Raw genomic sequence first — 14,525 nt, forward strand, 5'->3', positions numbered from 1 at the left:
GATTCCTCAATCGATGACAATGTGGAGGACAAAGTTTACATAGCATTAGAGGAAGAAACAGTCAGAAATGATGATCAGGTAATGTTGCCAAAAAAGGTCAGGTATATTGATGAGTTAGTGAGTGAAACAATGCTTATAATGCCTATATTACTGTTTGAAAACCAATATACTCTCGTTCTACATATAAATTCGTACCAAATAAATAAATAAATAAATACCGTTTATGAGTGGTGTGGAATAGTTACCCTCCCATAGAACTCGTTTTCTTTGGAGCCAGCCTGATAGAAAACCCAGTAAGATAAGGAGGTACTGCTACCTGTATCGAGTATTTTAAACCGCAGGTGAGCGATTTCTTTATTAATTATCGATGTTTCTCACCAAAAGCGGAGGTTTTAGCTAAATTTTTTTTTCCAAAATAGCTCGGGATTGGGGGGTGTCAGAGGTGCGAAATAGCTCGGGATGTGACGGGTTAATAGCAACATTATGTCCATATCCACTTTAGATGACAACTGAGAGGTTACCAGTGTGACTGTATTACGGTAATCTACTGCATCAGAGAGAGAGAGAGAGAGAGAGAGAGAGACTATGTATGTTTAATACTCGTATAATCACACACGTATGCACACAAGTATAAAGTTATTTAGGCTTATTAAGGTATGAGGGATTGGGCCTAAGAAAGTGTTGACTGGAGTATGCTTAAATTTATAGTCTGCTATGAAGGCCAGGCTCATCCATCCGTAGGATAAGCGCCTATATACAACTATGGAAGGATAACAAATTATGCCGTCAGTCTAAAGGATGTAATTTACTTATTGTGCCAGCATTCGGTCTTAACAATAGTTGATTTATCCTAACATGAAATGGACTATTACAGGATGTTAGATTCGGTATTCAATACAAGTTGCAATGAAAGTTAAAGTATCTTTGTTAAGCAACTTGCATGAGAAGCAGCTGAGATCAATTCTAAACATTTGTAAATTCTCGGTCAACAATAGAAAGCTTTCCGATGAGGGGACGGAATGACGGAGGCGAAGGAAAAGGTTGCGTTTTGGCGATACCTGTTTGCTTAGGTACTGAGCTTATTCCATCAAATACTGAACCATCATTAGCAGCTTGTTGTCACTACCTATTGTTAATAGAAAAACCGTATTGGAATGATTATCTACGCAGAACATGTTTTCACAATTAATGGCTACCTAACCTCTCCCTAACACTCACGTACCCCCACCGCCACCCCTCCTCTCCCCCATCACTCACCTTCCCTGCAACTGTCTGACGCTGCTGCTGCCATCTACGCAGTATCCCGTGCGGAAATTTCTCCAACTGTACCTTCTATAGGCCCTCTCCTTGTTGCAGACAGCATTAAAACAAGTGCGATTAAACCAAGGCTTTCTTGCATTAGTCAAAGGATATGAGAGGAGAACGTATGCTTCCCTGCCCGTGAGAATAACCTCTGTAATGCGCAAGGCACACTTAGATGACTCCCGGGCATGGAAGCAATAATCATTCAAGGGAAAATCAAAGAAGTACTTCCTGAGGGCCTCCCAATCTGCAGCTCCAAAGTGCCACAAACAACGTTTCCTTGGAGGGTCCACAGGCTGTACCGGAGCAATGGGACAGGTTAAGGCAATAAGGTTGTGATCAGAGGAGCCCAACGGAGAGGAAAGATTAACAGTGTAAGATGAAGGATTAGTTGTAAGGAAGAGGTCAAGTATGTTGGAGCTCTCTCCAAGGCGGTCAGGGATACGGGTAAGGTGCTGTACAAGCTGCTCTAGGTCATTATGCATAGAAAAGACGTAGGCTTGTTCACCAGGTGGATCAATGAAAGGAAATGAAAATCAGTGGGAATTGCAAAGCTTGGTGAATGCGTCTGGAAATATGTGGAAGAACTGATATTTGAAAGTGAGTGTTGGAGTGAGTAAAGATGGGTCTCAGAAGGGAATGGGGGGAGTGGGGTGGCTCAGTGGCAGAGTGCTTGACTCCAGATCGCGAGGTCGAGTGTTCGCGACCCGCCCGGGTTGCTGCCTCGCTGGGAGGGCTAGCGCTCTCCTGTCACCCTAGCTCGGGAAATTATTCGTCTTCCTCTTCAAAAGGGAATGAAATGATTGCCATGCATAATGTGGCTGAATGGACAGAATATTGAGAAATGAGTTCCATCAAATTTTAAGATAGTATGAGGAGAGGGATGGAAGTTTAGAGCAAAAATTCTGTGAACAGATACAGCAGGGAGCAAAGATTGCAGAGTTAATGAAAGCAGTGACAAGAAATAGGGAAGAGAACTTAAGTGTAAAGAAAAAAAATTCGCTGTAATCCCCACTCTGAATCAAGTGAAGCACAGACTCTGTTGGATGGACGCAGGTCAGGAATGAGAGGAATGGAGTTTTCTTTGTCTTAATATGAGCATTAGAGTTACGTGGAGAGACAGACAACCAACTTAGGAAATGAAGGATTGGTGTTGTGTACATGTGGATGTGGTGGAAAGCTGTAAAAGTACTTTGAAAAAGTGGAGATAATTGAGAATGAGGGGCTAACCAAAAGAATTTATGGGAGTGAGGTGGGGGGGGGGGAAGAAAAGGGAGAGGTCAAGACTAAGATGGAGGGATGAAGAGAGGTAGGCAATATGAGTGGCGTAGATGTCAGATTTGGATTGGCAAATCTGATGGTGGAGGACAGAATAACATGGAGGTGTTTCATTTGTTACCATCTCTTTTGGGGAAAATGCCTCTGACTCTACATAAACAGACTGAGAGGTTGGCATTGTTTAATTGTTTCATAAACAGCACTACAACGAAATCTCTAAAGTATTCCAATGTAACAAGACTGAATGAATCAAAGCTTTAAACTTTAATGGCAATTATATTTTCAGATTGACTTGTATTGGTCTTAAACACTTCATTATTTGCCCTCAGCAACGGTATTTTTTTAAAGGACTATTCAGATCATTAATTGTTTTGAGGGAAAAGGTGACTCCTGTAATTGAAAAAAAAAAAAAAATGTGCCGAAGCTGAAGGAGTAAGATGTGGATTATACTTTAATTTTAAAAAATTTAGAAAAACTCACTCTTAATGCAAGGGTGTCTGTTCATTCTCTCTCTCTCTCTCTCTCTCTCTCTCTCTCTCTGCGAAAGTCTCCTGAAGAAGTATTTAGCAATATGAGATTTATAATACAAGCGAGTACTTAAATATGTACTTAAATCGTAGTGAATATCTATCTATCTATCTATCTATCTATCTATCTATCTATATAATTATATATACAAGAATTTAAGGACGATTTTACTTATACATCTATTTAAATATATTTGTATTTATATCCTGTCAGAACATTGCTACTCCTCACCCTCCCCTAGGGTGGGAAAGGAGGTCCGTATGATGATGATATACTGTCCATCTCTGACTTCACCTCACTCCAAGACACCCTCCCCATCCACATTCATTTTGTAATAGGTGAAAGGACACAGCCTCTCATTATTTTAAAAAGATTCTTAGCATCACAGTGTTAAAATTCAATTGCTGTCCATATTTTTGTATCCTCTGACAATAGTTCTAGGAATATATTATTAAATTGATGAAACATTTAAGTTCATTCTCGTTTTCTTGAGCAGAGCACATTCCGTAATCAGTTCCTCCACACCAGAACTAGATTTGTAAATGGTTTTTGCTTCTTTCAATTTAATGATGTTATTTTTCTCTACATGATAATTTATACCACTATATTCTTGTGCTCTGCTGAATGCATGAAAAACATCTTGAACCCTTTGAACAGGCAGAACCCTTCGTAACTAATTGTGTTTATCACCAGGGGCACAACTTTTTCTACTACCGCAGTTGATTGTCACGTCCCTCTCGTAGTTCTTCCCCATCATTCGACATCGACAGTGGTTCAAATCAAGGTTCACAGTGTCCTACCGTACTTTCGGTACGAACTGACAGTGGTGAAATAAACACGTCTGTATCATTTGGTATTATTGTCATTTTTGTTTCCTTATATCGCTTGACATTTAAAATTACAATAGAAATCAATATCTTATTATATTTCTCTCCTTAAACCGTCCACAGAGGAAATTAACAACCGCTCTGCCTTTCCAAATGAAGACTGCAATCACTGACTATATGTGAAATTAATATTTTACACACACACACACACACACACACACACACACAAAGGACAGAGGCGTGTCTGGTATGAGGAGTTAAAACATGTATGCTTAATATTGTCACAGTGAGTGAGCGAAGCAATGTGCTTTTGAGACCCCATGGGTTGCAAGAGACACGACAATGATGCAGGTTTCTGATTGCCTTACGAATTGAACACCACAGTGTGTCTCACATGCACCCACTGTCCCCATGTTTGTAATGGTCATGGATTTTTACTCCTGTGTCGAACTGTGAACATATATATCACTGAAAATACTAATGTATTGGAAATATCACAACAATTAGGAATGATCTTTTTAGTTTCTTTAATTTTACGATTTATGATCGTAGACTTCCTACTCATACGCCAGTCCTTCACATCCTCTCACTGATTTACATTTATTTAGTTTATTAAACACGGTAACTGGTCACTTGTATATCTTACTGTCATGATTCGCTGTACTGACAGGTCATTTATTATCTAAAATCTTATATTTTGTAAATTTAAACCCATAACATTGTGTGAAGAGACTCGTACAGTACATGCACATTAAAGGGACAGCCATAGAAATTCTATTTAATGACGAGTATTTTAGTGACTGGTTGTCTATGGTCTTATCAAACTTCATAAATTTACCGTTATGTGACTATTTCTGTCCCAGGACGGTCTGAGTTAGGCTCCCCACATTGGTACCTCACAATATTGAAAAAATCTCCCATTAAACACCCACCACTTTGGAATGTAGTTGCCAGATCGCTATACTGACAGTTAATGACTGTTATTAATTTAACTTTGCCAAGAATTTACTAGCACTTACCGTACATGTTTAGTTACCTACATGCGGGTGTTGTGTAAAAAATCGAAGGAAAGTAAAAGAAATTTTGTTCATCATGAAACTTGAAAAAAAAAAAAAAGAATAATTGTAATTACACTCTCCATTTCGATAGATCACAATATCAAAATGCAATCATAGCCTGTGAATATGTTTTTATAACCACTATGCACAGTTTTAAGTGGGTAATTATGCTAATGAAAGTATCTAAATTATTAACCTTTTCGTGTTTATGGGTGCGGTGCAGATTTCATGCAATTGTTACCAGTTGATGCAAGCTGCGTCTGAGCACATTTCAACCGCTCGTTACCATTCGACGCCGGTGGCGTCAAATAAAATGGCCCTTTTCATTGGTTATGGAACGATTTTGTGTTCATATCTGGCAAGAACAGAGCACTACTTGCGTCCCCTTATATTCTTCCACAGCGCTCAACCCACCCCACACCCAGCGTTGCCTCACACGGCCCCAGTCAGCGTGCTATGAGCCTTGCTCAAGTGTAAAATAATTTCATTTCGTGCTCCGTAAAATCGGTCCTAATTGACCCACAGGCCCTACAGTAATTCTTTATACACCAAAATGTAGCCAAATAAATTCCCTATAACTTTTTCTCAGTAACATTTACCATAAAAATTATATTTCTATGGGAAAATAACTGATGTAAAAAAAAAAAAAATTAACAAAGGCATAATTTACATTCGGCTGTTCTTTTTACACAACACCATATGCAAGTGCATTTATTCAGGATTACAGCGAAAAAAATTACGACTATCGAAGCATAAGGGTGTGAGGATAAATTGTTTATGAGCTACCGAGTGCTTGGGAATAACGCAGTGACTGGGGGAGTCTCAGTGTTTGGTATTGGGTGCCCAGGACTGTGTCCCATGGACTCGCTCACAGTTGGACGCAGCCTCCATCGATTGGTAACGAGAGGGTTAAGATAAATGTCATGTTATGTTTTTATTCTAGTGACTTTGACATTTTTGGAAGCAATGCCGTAAATCAAGGGACCCAAAACGGATTTGTTACATCCTTTTTTCTATAGAGTCTCTAGTGTGCTTGAGTACTCGTAGATGGAAGTTCCGCCTTTCAAAATGTTAAGTGTTATTTCAACCTTCAGTAACAAACTCTGAGGTATCTAAAAGGTCAAACTGAATACAAAGAGGAAAGCCATTCATGTGTAACATTATGTGTCAAAGTGAGGAAGTTAGGCAAATGGCTACCGCAACAGAAAGCAGAGACCACTTACAGTACATGAATAGTCCCTCCTTTTCTTATTGCATGAACGTTACTGACAATCCACACACTCACAGCAACTTGTCCGACCTCATCAGAGTTTTTCAACATTGCTATGCTCAAACAGGAACCCAACAGCCATTCAAATCACACCACAAAATGGCTCAACCACGCAGCCACATACCACCATATGACCATTTGATTTATCAATAAGAATAAATCACTCTATACATACTGTCACTGATTAGTGTTAAAAAATATCCATCACCATAATGTCAGTAATAAATTCTCCCAGATTACCTGAATGTTTATTCTATAAGCTAAATGCAATAAACCACTATCCAGTTAATCTTATGGAGACAGTGAGGCTTCCTGGTCGTTAGTAATATATATATATATATATATATATATATATATATATATATATATATATATATATATATATATATATATATATATATATATATATATAATGTTCCCATTATGATCACATACACTGACACATGATACTGTCTTTACATTCGAATTGTATAGCATCTTAATCACATAAAAGTTAATCACTGGTAGAAGACTTCAACAGTGTATATAAAAACACTGGGTGTATTATTTAAAGTTTTGAGGATGTATTTTCATTCATTATTGTATGGCCATTGATTAACGAGGTCGTGCAGTGTGTGTTGACCCAACCCACTGCCTTGTTTAACATAAATTGGGAAGGTATATTGTCAAAATCTATGTCGCCATGAGGGATTAAACCCTGCTGAGCCTGGAGCCTGGCAAATACTGTAACTACCATGATACCCAAACCCTTCCTCCTGTACTCATCATCCGTGCCCAACATGCCCATGGCTCCATATTTTCTGCTGGCAATCCAGGACACTGGTACTTCCTGCTGAGCAGCAAAAGGAATGTTGTCCAGGTCCACCAGAGTATCTTGTGTCACGGAGGGATCCAGGTACACACCCAGACATGGCATTATTTCAGCAAAGCGACAGAATTCGTCCACAAGACCATCCTTCTTGTGCTGTCTGCATTCCAGAAGTCGACGGACTCCAGCCTGTCCCATCCGGCACACTTTAAACCCTGCACTACGTCTGTAACACAGAAACTGTGTTATTCTTATCCTCACCTTCATCACTGGTCAGCTTCACAACTGAAGAAACTTTAACCCAGTGAACATAGTGTTACTGTAGATAGTTCACCGTAAGCCGATTCATTGTGACTTATGGAAAGTAACAAAACACCATGGGAATGAAGTTACTGGTACTTCCCAGGCTGTTTATTGTGAAGGAAACTGTAACTGTAATAATTAATTCTTTGAGCTGCAGATAATGATAGCAATACAAGAAGGCTCTTCCTGCCTGCCGAACTCTCCAGCTGATGTTGGGAGAAAAAGTGAAAAACTCCATAATGCAGATTAGAAAACTGAACTAATTTTTTTTTAAAACAATGATTGTAGAACTACTTCCTACACTTACTTATTCCGTTGACAGGTTAAAAAATATTGTTCCACAAAAACATCCTCGTCTTTGTGGGTCTCCACCGTTCTTTGCCATCGCAGGTCTAAAAGATGTGTGGCCTTCACGTAATTATGACATTTTTCTTTTCAGATCCATACACCAAGACCCATTATACAATGGGTGGTACTGAATTTAAGCTCTGCCAGTCACGATGATTGAAAAAAAAAAATTATATCAATGACCTGTCTAATAACATCTTAAGATAAAACACCTTCGTCTGTGTGGGTTCGAACCCACCTCACTACACACCCTGACGGCAACACTCCTTTAACACCTGTGGTGACGAGGTGGGCTCGAGCTCCACACAGATGAGGGTGCTTTACTGTGCATAATATTACCACGGTATAGTGCAATAATTGCCCTCATATATGAAAATTATTATTTTTTTTTTTTATGTTGTAGGGCATGGGTCACTTCCTAAACTTCGTCCTGTACATGGCCTCACGGCCACTAGCAAGGCTCCCTGGTTCCCGCCTGGGCAACCCACATTCTCTGATTCCAGAAACACCTCTTTAACTCACTTTCCCTCTGGCCCTGGACCATCTACTTACCTCTAATTACTGTTAGTGGCTATAGAAGCTTGTGTGACAAAATTTTGAACATGTTTGGTTAGGAATAAGATGTTTAATACAACTCGTGAATGTACCCTATTTTTCCTATATATGCAGCACAAGCAACATGATTAAAACACACACACACACACACACACACACACACACTGCCACAACCGAGGGGTAATTGAGAGTGACTAGCCTCATCCGCCGCTGAGTGGCACTGTGCGAGCATTACTCGTAAACACCAATCCAGCCACGAATATAAACTCGAACCGGTTCCAGCTAATTAGTGTTTTATACACTAAATTACCAGGCGCCATCTGGTTACATTGTTGTCACCCGATGTAGGAGACAGTTTTCTGGGTAACAGGAATCATTGGCTTGACACTCATTGTAGTCACCTGAGGGCAGCACTACATCCAGCGAGTGGACGGTGCACTCGTTCATACCATATCTACAAGTTCATTATCAGCGAAGTAGTGATGCAGCAATAAGAAGATCCAGTTTATTTCTCCCATGCATTGGTTCAATAACTTCGTGCTGCATCGAACTTTTCTGCCAGTTAGGGTAAACAGCTAACCCTGTTTGTGCAAATAATGTTCATCCATCTCCGTAATGGTAAAATGAATTTATCAAAAAATGCAGTACCTTGAATACAGCAGAACTGAGCAAGTTGTTCTCGTAGCTTACTGCCAGTATCGAGAAATTGTGCTGGCAGGTGATAAATTTTCCCCAGCTCCCTCACTGATTCACTTTCGAGTTGAATGTAAAATACGTTAATGTTATTGATAGATGGTTTTTCCAGTTAATACTCGGTGGAGACTCATTTTATTACGTCACTGTACACCACAGCGTATTCTCTTGTTTCTGTCACAACCAGAAATGCTACAACTAGGGGATATTATATTTCCCAAAAATATCCATTCGATCAGTATTTAACCATGACTCAGCAATGCCAATTTTGTCTTAATCATCAATTATGATATTAGTTTCTGAATCAGTAAATTTTCCTCGCATATTATGTGCATTGATAAAAAAAAATGAGAGTCATTATAGCATATGGAGTGATAGGATGGTTGCCATAAAATATAGTGTCTGTCACGGAAGACTCTGAATGGGAGAGTTGACATCATGACATTGTTCAGGTGGATAAAGTAACGGGTCGTTATGGATTACCAGGGGAGAATGACAATGGAAGGCAATTGAAGGCCATGTGTCAGGAAAGGCGGTTGTGGATTTATAACTCATATTTTAGGCATAAAGATGGGCATAAATATACTTAGTAGAGAGGGAAAGGAGACAGTGCAGAAGGGATCGTGATTGATTACATGCTTCCGGAAAGAACAGTGTTTGGGGGTGTAGTACGAGTATATACGAAGGTGGTGAGAAAACGATGGTGAGGTCTATCTGATCATATGATTTTGGCATGCAAGGTTAAGCTGAGAGGAATGAGATCAATAAAGAGAGAAGGAGAGAAGTAGACAAGACGAAAGACTGAATGTGGAAGAGATGATAAAGAACTGCCAGATGAATACCAGGCTAAAGTAGTTGTTAAATTGATGTGGTAGTTGTTAAATTGTGGTGGTATAAAATAAGGAAAAATGATCACTGCAGGTATAAGGCTAAATTGCATGATCCATTATATATTATATATATATATATATATATATATATATATATATATATATATATATATATATATCATCATCATCATCATCCGGACCTCCTGTCCCAACCAAGGGCAGGGTGAGGAGTAGCAATGTCCAGACATCACAAACTTGCCCAATCGAAATAGGCCACACTTTCATTCACTCATCATTCAAGCCCCCGGAATCCTGGCTCTACCAGATACGCCAAAAACATTGACCATTTTCTGCAGCTTCACACAAACGTATCCGATTGAGTCAATCCGGACGCTGCCATGCTCACAAAGGGTGCCAAAATCCCTGATCATGCACTTCTTACAACATTCTTCCAGCCACCTCGATCTCTTGTCAGTTCCCTAGCCTCACCGGCTTCCAAATCTCTCTTCCTCAGACCCTCATCCACCATATCTCTCCACCTTCTCCTTGGCCTACCTCGCCTCCTCCCTCCTTCAAATTCGCTCAGGTATACCTTTCACCACTCTTTTGTTATTCATTCTTTCCACATGACCATACCATCTCAGGACATTCTCTTCGATCCTGGTGTCCACCGACTTCCTCACTCCACACCTTTCACGAATCACATTATTTCGTATCCTATCCACTCTCTGTACTCCACATACATTCCTCAGCAGTCCTATCTCCAATGCTTTTACTTGACTTTTCATTTTCATGCCACACCATAGTCTCACACCCATATGTTAAAGCTGGAACTAACACTCCCTCATGTAAGCCTCATGCAGCTGCAACACTCAAGTTTCTTTTTCTTATCAAGGCCTTCATTGCACCAGCTACTTTTCTTCCTTTTGTTACTCTACTTTCAACTTCTTTTGCACATTTTCCTCTCTTTTCTATCACTGTACCGAAGTATTTGAACTCTCTCACCAATTCCCGTTTCTCTCCGTTCACTGTGACATCACACTGGGAGTCACCTTTTCTCTCAGTAACCATCACCTTAATCTTCTCTGCATTTACTCTCAAGGCACGATGCTCACAGACATCAGGAATACGCTGCACTAGCCTACCAAGTTCTTGTCCGGTACTTGCAAGCAGTACTGATGATCATCAGCATGCAACAAATTAGAGATATTCCATCTATGACCATTCATTACCAACGCCATCCCTCTCTCCATTACTCGTGTTTTTACTTCTCTCATCACCCCATCCATATATATGCATGGAACAACCATGGGGACATCACACAACCTTGTTGCATGCCCACACCGAACCATTCACTTAGATGCCCATTAACCCTTACACATGCTTCGCTACCATCTACCACCTAGCAGCTTACCATCTACACTATACATGCACAAAACTTTCCACGATCCCTCTCTGTCTACTTTGTTGTATGCTTTTTCCAGATCCATGAATGCCATAAACATCTTACGGTCCTTCTCACAAGCCTTCTTTGATATATGTCTCACTGCAAATACTTGATCCACACATCCTCTGCCTCTCCTAAAGCCACCCTGTTCATCACTCACTAGGACTTTTGATATCTCTCTTACTTTCTCTATAATAATTCTTCCATATACCTTCCCTACCACACTCAATAAACTTATGCTACGAAAATTCTTGCACTCACTTCGCTCACCTTTATTCTTGTACAGGGGAACAATCACAGCCTTTTTCCACTCTGCAGGCACAGTTTCACTCACCCAAGCCTTCTTACATATCTCCAGCAAGTATTTCATTCCACTCTCACCACTACACTTAAGCATCTCTTCATACACTTCATCAACCCCGGCTGCTTTCCCATTTTTCAGCTGTTTCACAGCGCTCTTCACCTGTCCGAGTGTCACGTCTCCTGGCACTGCATTCCCTCTCTGCACACCCCCCAAACCAATCATTTTCACAGCCGCTCTGCTCTCTCTATTCCCATTCATCAGGCTTTCAAAATATCCTTTCCATCTGGTCCTTACTTCATCTCCATGGGTTAGTAACATACCACTCGCATCCTTCACACCATCACATTTCTTTCCACTTTCACTTCTACATTTCCGCACCTCTTTCCAGAACAACTTCCTATTTTCAGAGCAGTTCGCATTCATTTTTCTTCCCAGATCATCATTTACCTCCTTCTTTTTCCTTCTCACTAGTCTCTTTACGTGTTTCTTGCTCTCGATATACTCGGTTCTTATTTCAACTGAACCCCTATCATGTAACCACTTTAGCCACTTCTTCCTCTTTTCCTCCACCGCTCTCTTAACCTCCTCATCCCACCATGCCGTACCCTTCTTTTTAGTTGATACTCTTGCCACACCACACACCACTTTGGCATTCCTAACTAAGCAATCCCTATATGCATTCCACAGGCTGTCCAGATCCTATTCATTCCAGTTCACTGATTCTAACTCGTCCTCTACTTTGATCTTGTAATCATCTGCCATTTCTTTGATCCTCAGCTTCTCAACTTTCAGTCTTTCTCCCTGACTGCTCCTCTCTCTCTTGATTCACCTCACTCCTCTCAGCTTGATCTTGCATGCCACGTTCATATGATCTGACAGACCTCCACATCGTCCTCTTACAGCCCTCGTATAAGCAACCTTTCCCATCATTGACCTCTCTACGAGCACGTAATCAATCAGGCTTCTTTCAACATGACCCCCGTTTCCTCCATACCATGTATATTTATGTGCATCTTCGTGTTTGAAATACAAATTACAAATGCACAACCTCCTCTCATGACACATATCCTTTAGCTGATTCCCATTATCACTCTCTCCTGGTACTCCATAACAACCCATTATGTCATCCTCAGGACCAGTGCCTACTCTTCAGTTCACATCGCCCATCATGATCACTTTATAGCTCCTGGGCATTTCTCCCATCTCATCCCAAAACCTGTCTTTCTCTCTCTCTCACTCCTGTCCTCACACGGTGCCTACGCTACAATCGCTGCCACTTTCACCTTCTCAAACTTGAACTTGACATACATACACCTCGAGGTAACACATTTGTAGCCTCTCATTCCACTCTGCCACACCTCATTCATGAACATTATATATATATATATATATATATATATATATATATATATATATATATATATATATATATATATATATATATATATATATCTGTCCATCATCCAACCCTACATTGCCCCATGAGGAGCTCAGGAGCCCGGGGCTAGGCAGTTGGTTCCGACATTTAAGATGAGAGTGATCAGCCTCACTCATCCCTGAGTGGCATTACATAAGCAATCAACCCCAACCATCCCTTGGATATAAACGTTCATCGGCTCAATCCGATTGGAGCGCAATAATTACCCACTAAACCACCAGGTGCCAAAATTTGGTTATATGGTTACCACCCAGCGTTGTAAATGGTTTCCTGGTGTACAGGAAACCATTTGGGTTGTCACTCAGTGTAGAGTCACCCACAGGCTGAAGGAAGTGGAAAGAATGAAGGAAAGAAAGACAGAAGAGGGAGTGTAAAGTCACCCGTAGGCAGAAGGACAAGGAAAGAATGAAGGAAAGAAAGACAGAAGAGAATGGAAGGAAACAAGGATGGAGAGGAAAGGGCAGACACCCGAGAGCAGCACTACATCGAGTGAGTGGATGGTGAGCGCCCCCACCTACGACAATATATATATACATATATATATATATATCATCATCATCAGCCGTTTGAGTATCCACTGCAGGACCGGCCTATCCAGACCGAAGTCGGGACGATACAGCCAATGTATCTCTACCAAGTGGCTTAGGCTGTCTGGTAGAGATTGTATGTAGGGTAAGAAGTGCTTGTGAGTGTAATTGTAGTGTTGGAATGGCTTTGGATGTGTGTGTAGTCCGTGAACCAAGTTTAATCGGCCCGCGCAAGCCGACTGCGTGCAAGCATACTTTACAGTAAGCGACACTGGTTCAACCACAGCACCCCTTGTGTCCGCCAATGCAGTACGTGGCAAGGTGAACACTCCCAAAGTTTATTACCCTGGTGGGGCGCGAACCCTGGTCCACCCGTGTACGAAACGCCCACTCTACCACTGTACCACAGAGGCTCCACTGTATATATATATATATATATATATATATATATATATATATATATTAGTCATTCCACTTTACCATAGTGTAAAGTATTACATTGTTTTTGCCATGCTGTACCGATTACAAACTTACATATTATCCTAAGAACAGAGCTTATTGTTTTTTAGGATAAAAAATCGGGCGCATCAAGACTACTATATATTCTGGTCTGTCCAGAAATTGCCAAAATCGACAGAAAAAAAAAAGAAGGAAACTTAGGAGAGCTTTTTTTTAACAATATAAAAAAAATAGAAAAATAAAATCAAAGTTAGTGCTATCTTTTTGTAAATTATTTACGAGACTACTATAGAAATTCTGAGTATGCTGTATTGCCAAACATTTTCCATTTACCCAATCAAGCATTTTTGATTGTACGCAATCAATTTCATCATTGCACGATATCAGCTTTATCACTAAGCAAATCAGACTGATCACTGCACATTTTGTGGCACTGCACACTTATTTTAAACCCTGGTTACCAGTGCCAAAGAAGTATGTTACATTGCGAGGTTACCAAACAAGAGGAAAAGTATACCAAGGTGGGAGGACAAGATAGACAGAGCAGTGT

At 40.4% G+C, this 14,525-nt stretch overlaps 1 protein-coding gene across 1 annotated transcript in view; it reads right to left on the reverse strand.

The window, feature by feature from the left end:
* Window positions 1-14,525, reverse strand: part of LOC145407081 (uncharacterized) — an 88,099-nt gene that overhangs the window by 43,072 nt on the left and 30,502 nt on the right. The window contains exon 5 of the mRNA XM_080278105.1: window positions 6,895-7,297. Coding sequence (XP_080134231.1) covers window positions 6,895-7,297 — 403 coding nt within the window. The remainder of the gene's footprint in view (window positions 1-6,894; window positions 7,298-14,525) is intronic.

Source organism: Coenobita brevimanus, chromosome 72, assembly GCF_032717465.1.
Source record: "Coenobita brevimanus isolate Jiangsu-jjx chromosome 72, ASM3271746v2, whole genome shotgun sequence".
Lineage (NCBI taxonomy): Eukaryota > Metazoa > Arthropoda > Malacostraca > Decapoda > Coenobitidae > Coenobita > Coenobita brevimanus.